Source organism: Pieris rapae, chromosome W (genome assembly GCF_905147795.1).
Source record: "Pieris rapae chromosome W, ilPieRapa1.1, whole genome shotgun sequence".
NCBI classification, from domain to species: domain Eukaryota; kingdom Metazoa; phylum Arthropoda; class Insecta; order Lepidoptera; family Pieridae; genus Pieris; species Pieris rapae.
Window position 1 is genome coordinate 2140291 of NC_059533.1, and position 19050 is coordinate 2159340.

At 37.7% G+C, this 19050-nt stretch overlaps 1 protein-coding gene across 1 annotated transcript; it reads left to right on the top strand.

The window, feature by feature from the left end:
- Window positions 1-1894: 1894 nt before the first annotated feature.
- On the top strand, window positions 1895-14583 carry LOC123690444. Its single transcript, XM_045633872.1, has 5 exons — window positions 1895-2021; window positions 10566-11335; window positions 11972-12813; window positions 13597-13774; window positions 14557-14583. Exons 1-5 carry the CDS (start codon window positions 1895-1897, stop codon window positions 14581-14583), a joined length of 1944 nt encoding a protein of 647 aa, XP_045489828.1.
- The last annotated feature ends 4467 nt before the right edge of the window (window positions 14584-19050 follow it).

Genomic DNA, 19050 nt, shown 5'->3' on the forward strand with positions numbered 1-19050 from the left:
CCTATGATTATGGCTATGGAAAGCTCAGGTGTGTCCATCACTGCTGATTTAGTTAAAACAAAGATTTTACAGGATGTAAAGTCTCCGGACAACTCATCTGTTTTTTTTTCAAATTTCTACAAAGGCAAGGCAAAGAATAGTAAATGTTCAGGTTCTAAAGCAAATAGTAAAGGTCCCAGGTGCTTTAGGTGCAATAGGCATGGTCATTTAGCCAAATTTTGTGCCTCAAACAGCTCAAATCAAAAGAATAAGTCTGAAACTATTAATACTTCTTCTAGCTATGTTGCAGCGTTTCCAGCCTCACCAGGCCTAGAGAGTGGATGCTGGTACATTGATTCAGGAGCTGCAATGCACATGACAAACAAGAGAGATTGGCTTTATGACTACGGACCTGCTTTAGTAACAAACATTAAAGTTGCAGACAACAAAATATTAACAGTAAAAGGCTGTGGTAAAGTAAATATAGAAACATATGATGGTGAAAGTGAATTAAAAATTGGTACAATACAAGTAAAAAATGTTTTATATGTGCCAGATTTGGCTGTTAATCTTCTGTCAGTCCGCCAAATGACACAGAATAACTGTCAAGTAAAATTTAGTAAGAATACATGTAATGTTTATAAAGAGTCTAAATTAATTCTCACTGGATATATAAAGAACAATTTATATGTGGTTCATAATGAAACTTATGCTTTGATGTCATCTGTACATCTATGGCATCAAAGGATGGGTCATCTAAATTATAATGATCTTCAGAAACTTAATGAGTCTACAGATGGAGCAGATATAGAATCAAGTAGAGAGGAGCATGTGGTATGTAATACTTGCTTAAAAGGTAAGCAAACAAGGCAACCATTCAAACATGCTGGCACAAGGGCTTCCGCCCTCCTGGAGTTGGTGCATTCAGATGTATGTGGGCCAATGGAGGAAAAGTCTCTCGGTGGTGCCAGATATTATGTCACTTTTGTCGACGATTGGTCTAGAAAGGTATTTGTTTACTTTATCAGCTCTAAATCACAAGTACTCGAAAAGTTTAAAGATTTTAAGCTACTAGTAGAGAATCAATTAAATGCTAAAATTAAAACACTAAGATATGATAATGGGACAAAAGAAGTTTGCAAATTGAATAAATCAATATATGGTTTGAAGCAAGCCAGTAGAACTTGGAACAAAAAGCTTGATAATTTTTTGAGTAGTATTGGATTTTCAAAATCGAATGTAGATCCTTGTGTCTACTATAAATATGAAAATGAACATGTTATGTTTATAACTATATATGTTGATGACATTTTGTTGTTTCACAACTGTCAGGAGTCAGCAAACAATATAAAAGTAAAAATGAAGAATAATTTCAAAATGAATGAGCTTGGAATTGCTTATTGTTATATTGGACTTTGTATTTCATACAGTTCAGAAGGAATAGCCATTGATCAAACTAGGTACATAGAAAATACATTAAGACGTTTTGGTATGGAACAATGTAACTCAGTAGGAACTCCAATGGAACCGAATATAAAGTTTTCAAGTTCTGAAAAATTTGAAAGTATACCTTACCAGGAAGCCACTGGCTGCTTATTATACATCTCACAAGGAACAAGGCCAGATATATGCTATGCAGTGCATACATTATGTCGATATAATAGTTCTCATACAGAAGAGCATTGGAATGCTGTTAAGAGGTTATTTCGATACTTACAAGGTACAAAGTATCTACAGCTTGTATACAAAAGTAATGTTGATGAAGAAATCACTGGATACTCAGACTCTGATTGGGCTTCCTGTACTGAAGACAAAATCATGTACTGGATACATTTTTAATTTCCAGGGTGCAGCGATATCTTGGAATTCAAAAAGGCAGCAAACTGTTGCCTTGTCTACTACTGAGGCAGAGTATATGGCGCTCTCAGCTGCTACTCAAGAAGCTATGTGGCTGAGACAGTTGCACTGTGAACTGTGGCCTTCTTTAAAGGTTACACCTATTACTTTGTACTGTGATAATCAAAGTGCTATTAAACTTACAGGTACTTACAGTTATCATGCTAGGAGTAAACACATTGATGTTCGTCACCACTATCTGAGGAACAAAGTTGAATGTGGTGATGTCAAGATTGAATATGTGGGCACTGATTCGATGGTTGCTGACTGCCTCACCAAAGCCCTACCGAAGCCCAAACACCAGCACTTCCTCATCGCTATGGGTTTGCGTTCAAGGGAGGATGTTAAACTGAACGCATCCACTTAATATTATGTAGTCTGTATCAGTCAATGTAATCTGTATCTGTCAATGTAGTCTGTTATAATAAATATATCGCCCCTGTCTGTTCCAAGATATTGAGCGGTTTGCACCATTGTCTAACTCAGCTGTTTTATTTATTTCTCTTTACTAAATTCCTACTCTAAAATACTTTGTAACATATCTAAGCACTTTTTGGATACAAGTTTTTGCCTAGCGCGTAACAGCGAAAATTCATCGTAGTCTCTTGGATTCCTATAAGTTTTCCACCGTTTGTGAGCTTTTAATTTATCTTTTATTATATGAATCAAAGACCTTGAGTACCAAATAGGACATTTACTTTTACTAATATTCCGGCTCTTAGGAACAGAACTTGAAATTATTTTATTTAAAATTACATAAAAATTATCTGTCACTTCAACAATAGTATCTCCAATTAAAACATTTACCCAATCAATATTCGACAACGCTTTATTAATATCCTCATAGTTAGCGCGACGAAAGTTGTATTTTATTCGTGCTTTTGGGATGGTTTCACGTAAAACTAAGTCGGTAGCATCGATTTTTAAGCAAGGATGATATATGTCAGATTTTACTAGGGCCATATCAGTTTTTGAACAGTCGATGGAAACGTTACTTAAAATTAAATCTAAGACATTATTACTACTATTAGGCGACAAATTATGTTGTTTTAGGCCGGAAATATAAATTTCATTTAAAAACATTTCGGAAATATTTTGTATTTTAGAGGTTCCTTTTTTTAATAGAATGGGCCCCAAAGGCGTCCAATTAATATTTGAGAGGTTAAAGTCACCGGCTATTATAAAGTTATCGCTTAAATTTGTGTCTATTATGCGGCTATACGAGGAAATAAACGTTTCAAGTCTTTCAGCCTGCATAGAGTCTGGAGGTATGTAGACAAGGCCGATGTGGAGATTGCGCCGGCTATTGACTGCCAATGAATTATGGGGTATAGTTATCCAGAGTGTTTCAACATTATTGCAGTTCCACTCAGGCCTTTCATATGCTTTCAATTGACAAGATACATAGATGAGTAGCCCTCCCCCTATATTTTTACCGGAAGTTTCTTTCGTTCTGTCACGTCGAAACAACTGGTACTCATCACTGCACAGTTCATTGTCATAAAAACTGCTATTAAGCCATGACTCGGTTATCAAAATAATATCAAAAGTACAAGTAAGAAGATTTTGATAAAATTCATTTGTTTTTGTACGCAAGCCACGAACGTTTTGATAAAAAAAGGTTAAACTTTTGTCAAACATTGGAATACATAGAGATTGTACTAACTTTAATGTAGACTTTTAATAGAAATTTGTTATTTGGCTTTGTTATTACGCTGTTAAAACTATATTCTAATGACCAATTCAATCCAAGTCGAAATGAATAATTTAAGTAATCTACAAAACTAATAGTGAATTTATACACCGTTAATATCATAACAAAATATTGGTTCATATGGAACCAGGAAATCTCGTCTAGTAATTTTAAGAAGCAAAAACAAAGGAAGTAGTTTAAGTCTACCATGAAATACATAACAACTCTCAAATGGTACATACGAATAATACATAGTAGTAGGTTTAACGAACTATTTTTGCCAAATACCGTTCGCAATTTATGGTTATAGCAGGGGACTCTTCGTTTCGGCGTAAAAAAATTCCACAGTTACGAACCCATACGTATTTAAAACCTTTATCGATTGCCAGCGCTTTCGCCTCCTTAAGAAGATGCTTATTATCTGGGGTCAAATGCTCATTTACGTAGAATCTTTTCGAGTCTCCTGACATCCCTATATCAGATGTATGGATTCCCCGTTTTTTACGTAGGCCAGATAATATTTTGTCTTTTACTTCGCGTGTCTTCAAGCGCACCACGATTGTTTTTGATTTGCCAGGCATAGATTGCTTCGGCTGTACACGATTGGCGAATTCAATATCGCCCGGTTGCAAATCCACATCAGCATGTTTTGCGATTTTTTGTATTAGTGAGCGTGTCGACTCGTTACTAGTTTGAGGTAAACCTACAATCTCTAAATTATTCATCCGGTTCCACTGTTGCTGCTTCCCGATTTGAGATTTTAGTTCACCTACCATGGCATTGCAATTCAAAAGATCATTCTTAAGTAGACTCAATTCCTCCCTCAGAGATTTTGCCTCTTCGACGTATGGAATAATGAAAGACTTGATTTCTTCTCGCAACTCCACAATAAGATTTTTTTTGATTGTGTGATTCTCCTTTGGCGCGTGAGAAATACAAAAAAGTCCGTAATCGATGCAATACCCTGTGCCGTGATGCTCAGCGGCGTCATATTCACAAATCAGTTGAAGGAGGCGACCCTTCCAAAGTATGGAAATTCCTTAAATCGCTTGGAATCGGGAAACAACAGCAACTGCCACTTTCTGCTGATTTGAATCTTGAACTGCTTAATCAACATTTCTCCTGTCATCCCACTTTTGATCAAAGTATTAAATCTGAAACCATTGCATCCCTTAACTTTTGTCCTACTCGGAATATACCCTCTTTTACGTTTCAGACGATTGCTGATGACGTAGTAGGGAGGAGCATTAAGTCTGTCTCGTCGAAAGCCATTGGTTATGATTGCATTGGTCGGGATATGATCCTTCCTATTGTTGACATTTTAACCCCGGTTCTAGCTCACATTTTCAACACTTCCGTTTTCTCTGGTGTCTTTCCTAATATCTGGAAATTTGCCCATGTTATTCCTATTCCTAAAATCGCTAACCCAGTTACCTATTCTGATTTTCGACCTATTTCCATCCTTCCTTTCCTTTCTAAGGTTCTTGAACGTATTCTTCATCAGCAATTAGCTATCTTTCTCAACGAACACTCCCTTCTTAATTCAGTTCAATCCGGTTTTCGTCCTGGGCACAGTACAGCTACTGCTCTCACTAAGATTACAGATGACATAAGACGTGGCATGGATAATAAAAAACTCACAATACTTACCTTGCTTGACTTTAGTAATGCCTTTAATTCGGTAGACATTGATGTTCTTCTTGCTTTGCTGCGTTCTATTAATATGTCCCCTTCTGTGATTAATTGGTTTAAAAGCTATCTATCGGAACGTCAGCAACGAATTAAATTAACTGAAAGCTTTTCCTCTTGGTCTCATGTTTCTGCTGGCGTACCGCAGGGTGGTATCCTCTCTCCTCTTCTCTTTTCGCTCTTTATAAATTCTATTACTAATCAACTTTCTTCCAACTCTCATCTTTATGCTGATGATCTTCAAATTTACAACCAGTCTACTTTTGATGAATTGCCGGCTGCTATTCTGACGGCAAACTTTGATTTAGACAAAGTTGTGAAATGGAGTAAATCGTATGGTCTTCAGATAAACCCTTATAAGAGCCAGTCTATTATCATCGGAAGTGCATCGTATATAATGAGAATAAATTGGTCAACTTTACCCCAGATTACTATAGATAGTACGGTTGTTCCGTTTTGCTCCACTGTTAGGAATTTGGGCATTACTTTGGATAAAACCCTGTCTTGGCAGCCCCAAATAAATGAACTGAGCAGGAGGATTTTTTCTTCTTCCCACGCACTTAATAGGTTACGCAATTTTTTGCCTATCTCAACTAAAATTTCTCTTGCTCACTCTCTTTTACTTTCTATTCTTGATTATGCTGATGTATGTTATCCTGATTTAACTGAGTTGCAGCTTGATAAGTTAGAGCGCTTACAAAATGTTTGCATCAGATTCATTTTTGGACTCCGTAAATTTGACCATATTTCGGAGTTCCGAAGAAAGCTCAATTGGCTACCCATTCGATTGCGGCGTAGGATGCGCATTTTACAACTTCTCTTTTATATTCTTTTTAATCCCAAAACCCCTAGTTACTTAAAGCAAAATTTTATTTTCCTCTCCGGCGGCAGTTTTGACTTACGTTCCTTAGACAACCTAATTCTTGAAACTCCTACGCATAAAACTGAATTCTATCACTCCTCCTTTACTGTGCAGAGTATCCTGCTATGGAATTCCCTACCAATCGATATTAGACGAGCGCAATCTTTAAATGTATTTAAAAAGCTTCTTTTTGATCATTTTCTTTCTACCTCGTAATTAGTTCTGCTTATATATATTTATTTTTATAGGTTAACCTTTTTATTTGCTTTTAAATTTTTGTCTATAATTATTTTTATTTATTATTATTGCTATTTTTTCTTTGATTTTGATTTATTATATTCAATTAGTTATAGTAACGCATGTTCTAAGTTTAAGTTTTTAGTTTTTTTGTTTTTTTGTTGCTTTTGTTAATTGATTTTTTTTGTACTCTACCCTCTGATGGTTTTTCTTTAACGTTGTGTTTCTCATTAGGGTTGCCTGGAAGAAATCGCTTGTAAGCGATAAGGCCGCCCTTTGCCTTATATCTTTTGTTACTGTTTTTTTTATTTTTTATTTTTTTGTTATGTGTGTTTTTGTATAAGGCAATAAAGGATTAATAAATAAATAATAAGAGAAGCTTTTAGAGTTTCAATCAATTTATTCTGTATATAACCTAGTTTAGTGTCGATTGCCTGGTTTATTCCCTCTGTAATTACCTTCTGCAGCTCATCCCTTGACAAGTGCTTGTCGCTTTGTCCTAGATCCTTTTTATGACGCCGCGTGGAGGCTTGCTGCTTTTCAGGCGATGCATCAGGGCAGCATGAAGCATGCAGGTATGAAGGTGCTGCTAGTTGAAATACGCTCTTAAAGAAAGTACTAAAACCCGTGCATGCTTCCGATTCATTGTTATATGTATTGTACGAGCCCAGGCTGTACATTTTGTATGTTGTTTATTTAGGTTTCTTAGTCTTGTAAGCGTGATGTTTCCCTGTGTACGTGCCAAGGTTCATACATCATGTTCAACTACAAACGTGAATATTTCTAACGTATGTACGTGCCCTGGTTGTATACTTGGATCACTTTATAAGCATGACGATTTTCTATATCGTTGGAGTTACACCCCGAGAGCATAGCCAGACGTCGGCACTCTCTTCAATTGTTTAATTATAATTTTATTATAATTCTATTATATCGCTCATATTCTATTGTTATACGGAAGTGGTGAATATAGGGTAATCTACAAATCTTCTATTATTTCTACCACCTGATGACCCAGGAACCGTACATTTTGGTCCTTCGAGCTATCCGGGAATAGCGGGTCTTTCGCGTACAGTTGATCGCGTTCGCGTTTTTCTCCGTTTTCCTGAAGATCGGCGCCGTGGAAAAACATCCCACTGCTGGTTTGTGGAGTCATCAAGCAAGTAGAACACCATCATCCGCATCAATAGAAAAGAGGAGAGCAACGTGTTAAGTATCCAGAGGGAGCATCAGCATATCGGCGTCCTTTTTAACCTAGAAGAAGGCAGCGGACGTCAATCGTTATTAAAGGGAGGCAAGTGAAATAAGTCCTGTCCCAACATTTATAAGGACCCAGAGTGGTCAACAGTATATCGGCGTCCTTTTTAACCTAGAAGAAGGTAACGGACGTCAATCGTTAATAAAGGGAGGCAATTGAAATAAGTCCTGTCCCAACATTTATAAGGACCCAGAGTGGTCAACAGTATATCGGCGTCCTTTTGAACCTAGAAGAAGGCAGCGGACGTCAATCGTTATTAAAGGGAGGCAAGTGAAATAAGTCCTGTCCCAACATTTATAAGGACCCAGAGTGGTCAACAGTATATCGGCGTCCTTTTGAACCTAGAAGAAGGCAACGGACGTCAATCGTTATTAAAGGGAGGCAAGTGAAATAAGTCCTGTCCCAACATTTATAAGGACCCAGAGTGGTCAACAGTATATCGGCGTCCTTTTGAACCTAGAAGAAGGCAACGGACGTCAATCGTTATTAAAGGGAGGCAAGTGAAATAAGTCCTGTCCCAACATTTATAAGGATCCAGAGTGGTCAACAGTATATCGGCGTCCTTTTGAACCTAGAAGAAGGTAACGGACGTCAATCGTTATTAAAGGGAGGCAATAGAAAATAAGTCCTTTCCCAACATTTATAAGGATCCAGAGGGATCAACAGTATATATAAAAAATAATTTGTTACACAATAATTATTGCTTATTTGGGGCATACAATAAATAATCATGGATAAACTATACCAAGATCAGCTTAAAGTATGGGGGGATATTCAAAGATTGATGAACAATTATAAGAAGGACGGAGCAGACAGAAAAAAACATCCCGACTATTTTAAAAGTCGACTGTCGCATTTGGAAGAATTGTGGAGCCAATTTCGATCCAACCATGAGCACATGTTAAAAGAGCTTAGCAAGGATCATAAGTACTTCAAGGAATGGGAATATGATAGATCCAAAGCCTCATACCACTCAGTAAAGGAAGCATTAAGTCAGGAATACCAAAACATAATACAAATCGAAACGCCAAAGGCAAGTACAAGTGCGAGCGAGTTCGAGACACTAGAATCGGCTCAGCCGCAACAGGGGTTTGATAACGATACTATAGAAATCAAGGGGGGTTCGGAAAAAACTAAAGAACTACTTCGCAGGCAGATAGCATTGTTCAGCTCATTCAATCAACATTGTGCTGAATTTAATATTGATTCCGCCGAAAATTTTGAACTAATGGACGAATTGGCTGATTCTAAAACGCGTTGGGACGAGATTTTTCAAAATCACATAGACATAAACGTCGGTCTCGCAGGAACTTTCTCCGAATATCAAGATAAATATCACGAGCAGGAAAAAATATTTAGGCGCCAAAGGAAGGAGATAAACCTGAAATTGCGTGACATCACCCCGCATGAAAAATTAACCCCACGTATCGAAATACCCATATTTAATGGAAGTTTTGAAAAATGGGTATCATTCCGGGACTTGTTTGAACAAACTATCCACAAAAATTCAAGCCTTTCCAACGCAGAAAAACTGCAATATTTAAAATCAAAATTAAGAGAGGAGCCAGAGAGGCTCATACACCAACTACAAGCTGGCAACGATAATTATGACGCATGCTGGAAAATTATCACTAATAGATACGACAACAAAAAACATATTCTAACATCGTATCTAAATAGCTTTATGCAGCTCCCAAGGATTGAAAAGGACAACCTGCGGCAAATTAAGAAACTTCACGATGTTACTTTGGAGTGCTTGAATGGGCTCAAGAGTCTGGGGATTTGCATAGAACATTGGGACACCATTATAGTTCATATTCTGTCTCAAAAACTGGAATATAGCACCTATCAAGCATATGTTGCATCACTAAAGGATCCCAAAGAGTTACCGGTGCTTAAGGATTTAATGGACTTCCTGGAAAAAACATTTACCGCATTGGAAACAACAAGCAATCAACCTCAGCAGAGTCATATTACAAAACATCAACCTCGGCTAAATAATAAGCCGATCAACAATAAATTCGTGTCATCGCAAGTGTGTAATCGAGGTCATGACAATATGGGCAAAAACACGTACTGTAAAATATGCAGATCGTCAAATCATGTCACGTTTAACTGTAAATCCTTTACAGCCATGAATTATAAGGAGAGGCTGGATACAGTCTTAGGATTGCAGATATGTACCAATTGTTTATGTAACCACGATGTTAAGGATTGTGTGTCAGCAATTAGATGCAAAATTTGTTATCAGAAGCATAATACAAAGTTACATAATGCGTTATATAATTCGCATTCGCCTAATCGCCCATCTACAAATAATTTACAATATAAAAATAATTATTACTATCCACGGGAGCAGTCGAAAAGGGTGCACACGACATCGAAGGATTTTTCAGAAGTCCTCCTAGCTACCGCAAAAATTAGAGTATTAGGGGCTAATGGAAAGAATTACCTCATGCGCGCACTTATTGACCAAGGATCTCAAATATCAATAATAAGCGAAAAGGCAGCACAATTGTTAAAACTAAAGAGGGAAGGCTGTCATGGTGTTATCTCGGGAGTGGGAGTAAACACACAACGGATCAAGGGTCAGGTTACATTGACCTGTGCTTCTATTCACACTAACTATACATTAAAAACAAAAGGTTTTATTATGAATACTTTAGTGCACAAACTACCGAATAACTCCTTTAATATGCCGTCATGGCCATATATTAAAAATATCGAATTGGCAGATCCGGAGTTCAACAGAAGCAGACAAATAGATATATTACTTGGGGCCGATGTATACTCTCAAATTATGATGGGTGGAATATTAAGAGGAAAAAATGCTTCGCAACCTATAGCGCAACAGACAAGACTTGGATGGATTTTATGTGGAAACCTAAAGTCATATCAATGCAACGTCATACTAAATAGCACTGTAGATTTACAGAAATTTTGGGAAATAGAAGACATAGAAGAGTCACCATCCGTCGTGTCCACTGAAGACCAATACTGTCTCGAGTTGTATAAGCAAACCACACTGCGCCAAGCAAATGGAAGATATAAAGTACGACTTCCACTAAAAGAAAATTTTAAACAAAGTTTAGGGCTGTCCAAACCAACGGCTGTAGCACAATTTCACAGCCTGGAACGGAAATTAGCGCAGCAACCCAAAACCGCAGGGCAATATAAGGACTTTATAAATGAATACAAGGACTTAGGGCACATGTCTCTTGTTGAAAACAAGGGCTCGGAGCATGGGTACTACTTACCTCATCATTGCGTAACCCGGGAACATTCGGAAACTACAAAACTACGTGTTGTATTCAATGGGTCAGCGAAGACATCAACGGGACTTAGTTTAAACGATGTAATGTATACGGGTCCCAACCTACAGCAAGACTTACAATCCCTTATATTAAAGTGGAGAAGATTTCGATATGTATACACCGCAGATGTGGAGAAAATGTTTAGAAATATTGACATTTTCGAGTGTGATCGAAAAATGCAAAAAATTATTTGGCGCGACACACATCTTCAACCGTTACAGGAATACGAACTGACAACGGTAACATATGGCACAAAGGCGGCACCCTTTTTAGCCATGATGACGTTAAAACAGCTAGCTATGGATGAGAGGTCTCGGTTTCCTAGGGCAGCGGAAATCACAGAGCAAGCATTTTATACAGATGACCTAATATATGGGGCTCATTCTATAGAAGAAGGATGCAGCATGGTAACGGAGTTACAGGATTTGTTGCATGCAGGGGGCTTTACATTAAGAAAATGGGCCTCCAACGAACCAAGCATATTGAAAAGGCTTTCGGAAAAGATGAACCGAGAGCAAAATCAGCAAATATTTACGTTTAAAGGGGATCCTATTTCAAAAACATTGGGGGTTTATTGGAACCCGAAAGAAGATTGTTTTATGTTTCAATCATCATTCGATTTCTCAAACAAAACGACTAAAAGGGCGTTTTTGTCAGATATATCCAAGTTATTTGACCCACTGGGTTGGTTAGCTCCTGCAATTACGGCGATGAAAATAATTTTTCAAGAAGTATGGAAGCAAAACATTAAGTGGGACGATCAAATACCTACTTCTATTATAAGAAAATGGGAGCAATTTAAAGAAGAATTAGAGCTAAGTATCTCTAAAATAAGGATCCCTAGGTGGTTACAAATTAGTCCGGACAGCACAGTAGAGCTGCATGGATTTTGCGATGCATCAAATAAAGCATATGCCGCAGTAATTTACAGTCGAATAAACGACAAGGTTTCATTGGTGGCAGCAAAAACAAAATTGGTACCCGTTAAAGGGAAAATCTCGATTCCGAGGGGTGAATTATGTGGAGCTGTTTTATTAACAAAGTTATTTAGTAAAGTAAAAACATGCTTAGGGAATAATAATATTAAGTGTTATGGTTGGACGGACTCCATGGTAACGTTGGGGTGGATACAGGGACAGCCAGAGAAGTGGAAGCCATTTGTAAGCAACAGAGTTAAACAGATTGTTCAAGATATGCCGCCAAATATATGGCGCTACGTTAAATCAGAGGAAAACCCGGCAGACTGCGCCAGTCGTGGTATTTCCATTAAAAGGCTTGAAGGACACTCTCTATGGTGGAATGGTCCATCATGGCTACCTTCATATAAACATAGCGAAGAAACTCAGTTATATTTTACGAAGGAAGAAGAGAAAAAACAATATTTAGTTAATATAATACAAAGTAAGGATAGCATAGTGAAAGAAATCATAGAAAATTGCAGCAGTTTCTCACGGGCAATCAGAATAGTTGCCTGGATATTACGGCTTTTACCAAAAAATAAGGATAAAAGGGAACGGCACCTCACATTAGCTGAAGTTAAGGAAGCAAAATTGAAGATAATTAGTCACGTACAAGAAGAAGAATTTTCCTATGAGATAGAAAAAGTGAAAAGGAAGGAAAGCATTCACAAGAGTAAATTAATTGCGCTGAATCCATTTCTTGGAAAAGATGGTCTTGTTCGTGTGGGGGGAAGGTTGCGGAACGCTTTCATTAGTGAAGACATGCAGCATCCCATTTTAATTTCACATACCGGCCGGCTAACTAATTTAATAATAGACCAAGCGCATAAGCTCACGTTTCACGGCGGCCCTCGCCTAACATTATCACTTATCAGGCAGAAGTACTGGATTGTGGGTAATAATAGAGCAGTAAAGAGGCAGTTAAGGTTATGTGTGACATGTGTTAAGAATAACCCTCGGCTGCAATACCAATTAATGGGTGACTTGCCTGAAGCACGGTGTAACCCCGTACGGCCGTTTAAGCATACGGGAGTTGACTTTACGGGATTTATTATGATTAAGAGTAGCAAAGGACGAGGGATGAAGTGCACAAAGGGTTACATTGCCGTATTTATATGCATGGCTACAAAGGCAGTGCATTTAGAAGTAGTATCGGATTTAACTACTTCGGCGTTTCTAGCAGCGTTAAAGAGAATGGCGGCTCGAAGAGGGACTCCAGAACATATTTACAGTGATAATGGCACGAACTTTATTGGGGCAAATCGTGTACTTGACGCTGAGTATGACGAATTAAAACGAGCATTCGCGAGCGAACAATTCGCCACCACAATTACGGACATGGAGATAAACTGGCATTTTAATGCGCCTGCATGGCCCTCCGCTGGCGGATTATGGGAGGCAGCGGTTAAAAGCTTAAAGGCTCATACAAGGAAAGTAATCGGGGATCAAAGATTCACATATGAAGAGCTCTCAACACTTTTAGCACAGCTAGAAACCTGCCTGAATACTAGGCCTTTATGTCCTATTTCAGAAGATCCTGAGGATATTAATTTTCTGACACCCGCTCATTTTTTAACTGGAGGACCCACACTTTCATTATTGCCCACCGAGAGTGATTTACGAACGAGATGGTATTTGGTGGAGAAAACATTCCAAGACATATGGAAGAGATGGCAAGCGGAATATTTACCCACTTTGACATCCCGCAGTAAATGGCAAAGGCCACGAGAAAACTTAAAGGTACAAGATTTAGTTGCAATTCACGACCCAAATTTACCTCCTGGAAAGTGGGCTATGGGCAGAGTTGTAGAATTACATCCAGGCACTGACAATATCGTCAGAGTAGTTTCGCTGAAGACAAAGAACGGAATAATAAAACGTCCTATTGTGAAATTAAGTCCCTTGCCAGTGCAGGACAGTAATAAGGCAGCAGTCGAAAATAAGGAGCCACACAGATCCGTAAAACCACGGCCCGTCGGACGAGAGGTTCTCGGAAACGTTTTAACAATAATGCTTTCATTCATATATTTTTTAACATACGTATCGGCCACGCATCCGGCAAACTATAATATAAGTACATTTAATAATAACAAGGGGGTATACTTAGACAAGATAAGCAATATGCAATTAGTTCAAGAGAAATGGAAAATCATTGTTTACTATGACATGAACCCCTATTGGGAAGGAGAAAAGGCATTCGAACAATACTATAAAACGTTAAATGGCATGTGTGCTGGCTTCAATGAAAAAACACATTGCGAAATTACTATGAACCAATTACGTCACGGCTTCGCAGAACTCAAATACTACGATCAGGTGTTGCTTACACAGCACCCGGGCACGCGCTCGAAGCGGCGTCGGCGCGGCCTTATCAACGGTATAGGTTACGCAGCGCATTCCTTATTCGGAGTATTGGATGAATCATTCGCTGAACAATATCAAAAGGATATATCTTTAGTTAAAGAGAATGAGCAGCATTTGGCGAATCTATGGAAAAATCAGACGTCTGTTCTGGAAGCGGAATACAACCTCATGAAGCGGTCAGAGGAAGAAAATTATAATCTACGAAAATTAATAAATCGACACGCAAACGAAGTGAAGAAGGCAATTGATACTCAAGTTACTGAAATCAATAATTTAGAGCGTATTACTCAGTTTACTCTTGACAGCATCGCAGCAACAAACGTACTTGCTAATCTAAAGAATATGCAGGAGTATCTGATCGACACCATTACCGATATTTATCATGGTCGATTTAATTTTCATCTTATTTCATCGGAGCAATTGCGCAAGGAACTAAACATAATATCTAATCATATTTCAACAGATCTTTCCTTGCCTATTACTAACAGTCAAGCACAGTTTGGTAATATATATAAATTTCTAAGAGTTAGGGCAAGGATGCTTTATGAACAGTTAATATTGGAAATCTCAGTTCCGCTGGTCAGCCGAGATAACTTTGAAATATATAACGTGATTTCTGTTCCTTACAAGAGTGACGCACTGACGATGGTCAAAGTTGTTCCTATTTCAGATCTCGTCGCAATAAACAAGGAAAAGAATTCATATATAAAAATGTCAGAAAATCAATTGTTATCGAATTGTGATTATTATTCTGATATTTATTATTGTAACCTACCTAAACTATTTCATCACATGAAAGCAGAAGACAGCTTATGTAAGACAGGAATAAAAGGGCAATGTCAATTCGAAAAGGTTCCATGTGATAATGAGTGGATTGACCTGAATAAAAAGAATACATATTTATACTTTTGTTGTGACCGGTGTCCATTACATGTCATATGTGGAGATCAAATTTCTGCAGAACAATTAAATACGACGGGATTAATAAGCATAGGTCATGGTTGCATGTTACGAAACAAGAAAGGCGTCATTTATGCTCATAATGATTATCAGAATATGCTCAAGACTGAAACAATGGTGTATTCGCCTTATATGGATTCAATTAATAATCTGATAAATGTGTCTTTATCCTCGGATGTTATTGAAAATTCAAGAAATAACTACACTATTAGTAGTCTTGATAAAATAGGAGTGGATCTGGAACATATGCGGAAGGAGGCTCCGGTGATTAGTGAGGTGACATACCACGACGTACATCAGTATATTGCCTTATACTCAATTTTGGGCATTTTTGTCGTGGTAGGAGCGATTCTACTGCTGCGAAGGTTTCGTCGAACCAGTACGGTAGTACCTGTCCAGCAGACATCATCAGGCATAACAATGATGCCAATGCAGCAACCCACTGACGTGCAGCAGGAAACATCGGTAGCGGCATTAGCAGCAGCGGTGGCAGCCAGTCTTGCAGTAGACTACAAAAATCCCATCCAGGACCGGACTCCAGTATATTTTAGTGCTAGTGATAGTGCCGTGTAATTGTGTCAGAAGTGTTAGAATAAGTTTAGAAACTTTAAGTATTTCCTAGAGACTGTTAAGCATACATTGAATTATTATTGTAAAGCACTACATATTCATCTTGTACTTTTTGCGTGTGGGAGTATGTACGAGCCCAGGCTGTACATTTTGTATGTTGTTTATTTAGGTTTCTTAGTCTTGTAAGCGTGATGTTTCCCTGTGTACGTGCCAAGGTTCATACATCATGTTCAACTACAAACGTGAATATTTCTAACGTATGTACGTGCCCTGGTTGTATACTTGGATCACTTTATAAGCATGACGATTTTCTATATCGTTGGAGTTACACCCCGAGAGCATAGCCAGACGTCGGCACTCTCTTCAATTGTTTAATTATAATTTTATTATAATTCTATTATATCGCTCATATTCTATTGTTATACGGAAGTGGTGAATATAGGGTAATCTACAAATCTTCTATTATTTCTACCACCTGATGACCCAGGAACCGTACATCATGCGTGCTGCCTAATTGCAATCTATTAGGATAGCCAGTGTTATTAGTACGTAAAGATTTTAGATATGACCAGATTTTCTTTGGATCTCTCTTTAACGATGTTTGTATTTTTTGCATATATAATTTAAAACATTTTTTCTGTACTGCCTTCTGCCTTGCACGAAGTAAAGAGAATTCATCGTAATCTCGTGGGTTTTTTTATTGCTTTCCAACGAGAATGAGCTAATCGTTTGTCACGTATTATATGTATGAGAGACTTAGAATACCACACTGGAAACTTGTTAGAAGCAAAAGAGATAGTTTTAGGCACATACTGCTCAATTCCTCGGTGGAGGATTGAGTAAAATTTCTGTACAATTATGTCAATGGTGTCACCACTTAGTGAGTCAATCCAGTCTATGCCGTTAAGATATTCATTTATTTTACAGTAGTTAGCCTTTGCGTAGTTATATCTTGTAACCTTTTTTAATTTAATATTGGGCGTCATAAATTCCGATACATTCAGCTCCAGGCATGGATGGCTTGGGTCTTCTTTAACGAGATAATTACAAGATTTAGACACCTCAATGTATGTGTCACTAAATATTAGGTCTAGTACATTGCCAGAGGAGTTTGCATGAAAATTGTACTGATTGAAGCCTAGGTTACTGCATGATTCAACAAGATTTGAACCCGCATTTTGTAAATTTACAGTTCCACGCCTAATGAAGGTGGGACCATAGGTAGGAGACCAGCCTATGTGGTGTAAATTGAAATCACCAGCTATAACGTAATGATCGTTTGGATGTAATGAATAAATATATAGAAGGGAGTCTGTAAAGGCTGTAAGTCTTACTGACTGCAAATCATCTGGTGGTATGTATACAATACATATATGTAGATCGCATTTATTGCATTGATTCGACGCGAGCGTGCTGGCGGTAATAGTCAACCAGGTACACTCCACACCGTCACACGTCCACTCGGACCTCTCTTGCGCACGCAGTGACTTTTTCGTGCATATCAGGATACCGCCGCCCGACGTTTTAGATGAATTTTTAGAATTCCGATCGAGACGAAGTACGTCATATCGATCATCGCAAAGTTCAGTATTGTAAAAGCTAGGAGTTAACCACGTCTCAGTTATTAGAATTATATCGAAGTCGTACATAAGTATGTTCTGTTTTAATTGCAATGTTTTTGTTCGCAATCCACGGACATTTTGATAAAGCAAACTTAGGTTATTTTTATTCATTGTTACTGTGTGTAAAGGTATAAAGGTGTAGGCATATATTTAAAAATATTACTAGCAATGATGGCCTGTGCAGTTTAGACATGAAATGTTCATGTTTAAACGCGCGCAAATGTTTGTATTTTTTAATAACATTGAATATACATAGGCAGTTGTGTGAGTTGTATTTGTGTTGAAGAGTGTTTCTGTGAGTAAGTATAATGTTCAAGTGATTTTGTGTATGTGAATGGCAGTTTTGAATGCTCAATTTAGGTAGTGGGGCTACAATGTAGAACTTAATTAGATTTGTGTAATAAAGGAACTTAATATTAGAACATATTACTAACAAATTTTCTCCAAATCGCGCCTGTTGTTTATTGTTATAACAGGAGATTCCTCGTTCCGGCGTAAAAAAATGCAACAATTACGAACCCACACGAATTTGAAGCCTTTCTCTGCAGCAAGAGCCTTCGTCTCCTTCAAAAGTTGTTTGTTGTCTGGGGTCAAATGCTCATTGACAAAGAACTTTTTCGAATCACCTGACATTCCTATATCCAGTGTTTGTATACCTCGCTTTTGACGTAAGCCAGATAAAATTTCGTCCTTTATATCACGTGATTTTAGGCGCACTACAATTGACTTTGGTTTACCAGATACTGCTTTGGCTGTACGCGATTAGCATATTCAATATGTTCATCCTGCAATACGACGTTTGCATGCTTTGCTATTTTTTTCACTAAGGCGCGTGTGGATTCGTTGGTGGTTTGAGGTAACCCAACAATCTCGAGGTTGTTATCCTGTTCCATTGTTGTTGTTTATTAATTTGAGATTGCAGTTCTTTAATAAGGGCATTATTATTTTGGACATCAGTTTTCAATATTTTCACTTCCTCTCTGAGACACTCGGCCTCATTAATAAATGGGGTGACTATTGATTTTATCTCTTCCTTATCTCACCAAGTATATTTTCAGAGATTCTATCAGCTTAGATTCTATATGTCCAAGTTTGGAGTCTATTGCCTGGTTTATACCCTCTGTTATGAACTTCTGTAACTCATCTTTTGATACGCAACGGTCGCTGAATCCTATGTCCTTCTTATTGCGTCGCGCCTTTGAGGTTTGTACATTTTCAGGTGAAATACTTTGACCGCGATTCTATATTATATAAGTATTCACTCAAAAGACTTTATTGGTCTCTGAGAAAGCAAGATTCTGTGACTGGGCAAATGAGGAGTTACATAGAAAAAGGTTAAAATTATATGAAATGTATGATGAAAAAGAATATAACACCAGTGAGGAATTTAGGGAAAATGTTAGGTTGTTTTCTAATAATTTAAAAAAAGATTGCAAATTTGCAAAATCACAATATTTAAGTTCAAAAATAAAAAATAGCATGGATAAAGTAAAAGCTACGTGGAAAGTAATAAATGAGGAATCCGGTAAAGCGTCTGACAATCAATAAAAATCAATAAAAGTCAATTTAATAAAAATAAACTCCTACATACTAAACAGTATGGTTTTTCTAAGGGTCGCTCCACAATCGATGCCGGTGTGAAGTTGA

Bases quoted from the DNA above. Each gene is read 5' to 3' on its own strand.
- LOC123690444 (XM_045633872.1), top strand. From the start codon at position 1,895: ATGGCGCTCTCAGCTGCTACTCAAGAAGCTATGTGGCTGAGACAGTTG. The intron at 2,022-10,565 runs GTACTTACAGTT...TTTGGGAAATAG, and splicing joins AAGTGCTATTAAACTTACAG to AAGACATAGAAGAGTCACCA. The intron at 13,775-14,556 runs GTGAAATTAAGT...TACTCTTGACAG, and splicing joins GAATAATAAAACGTCCTATT to CATCGCAGCAACAAACGTAC.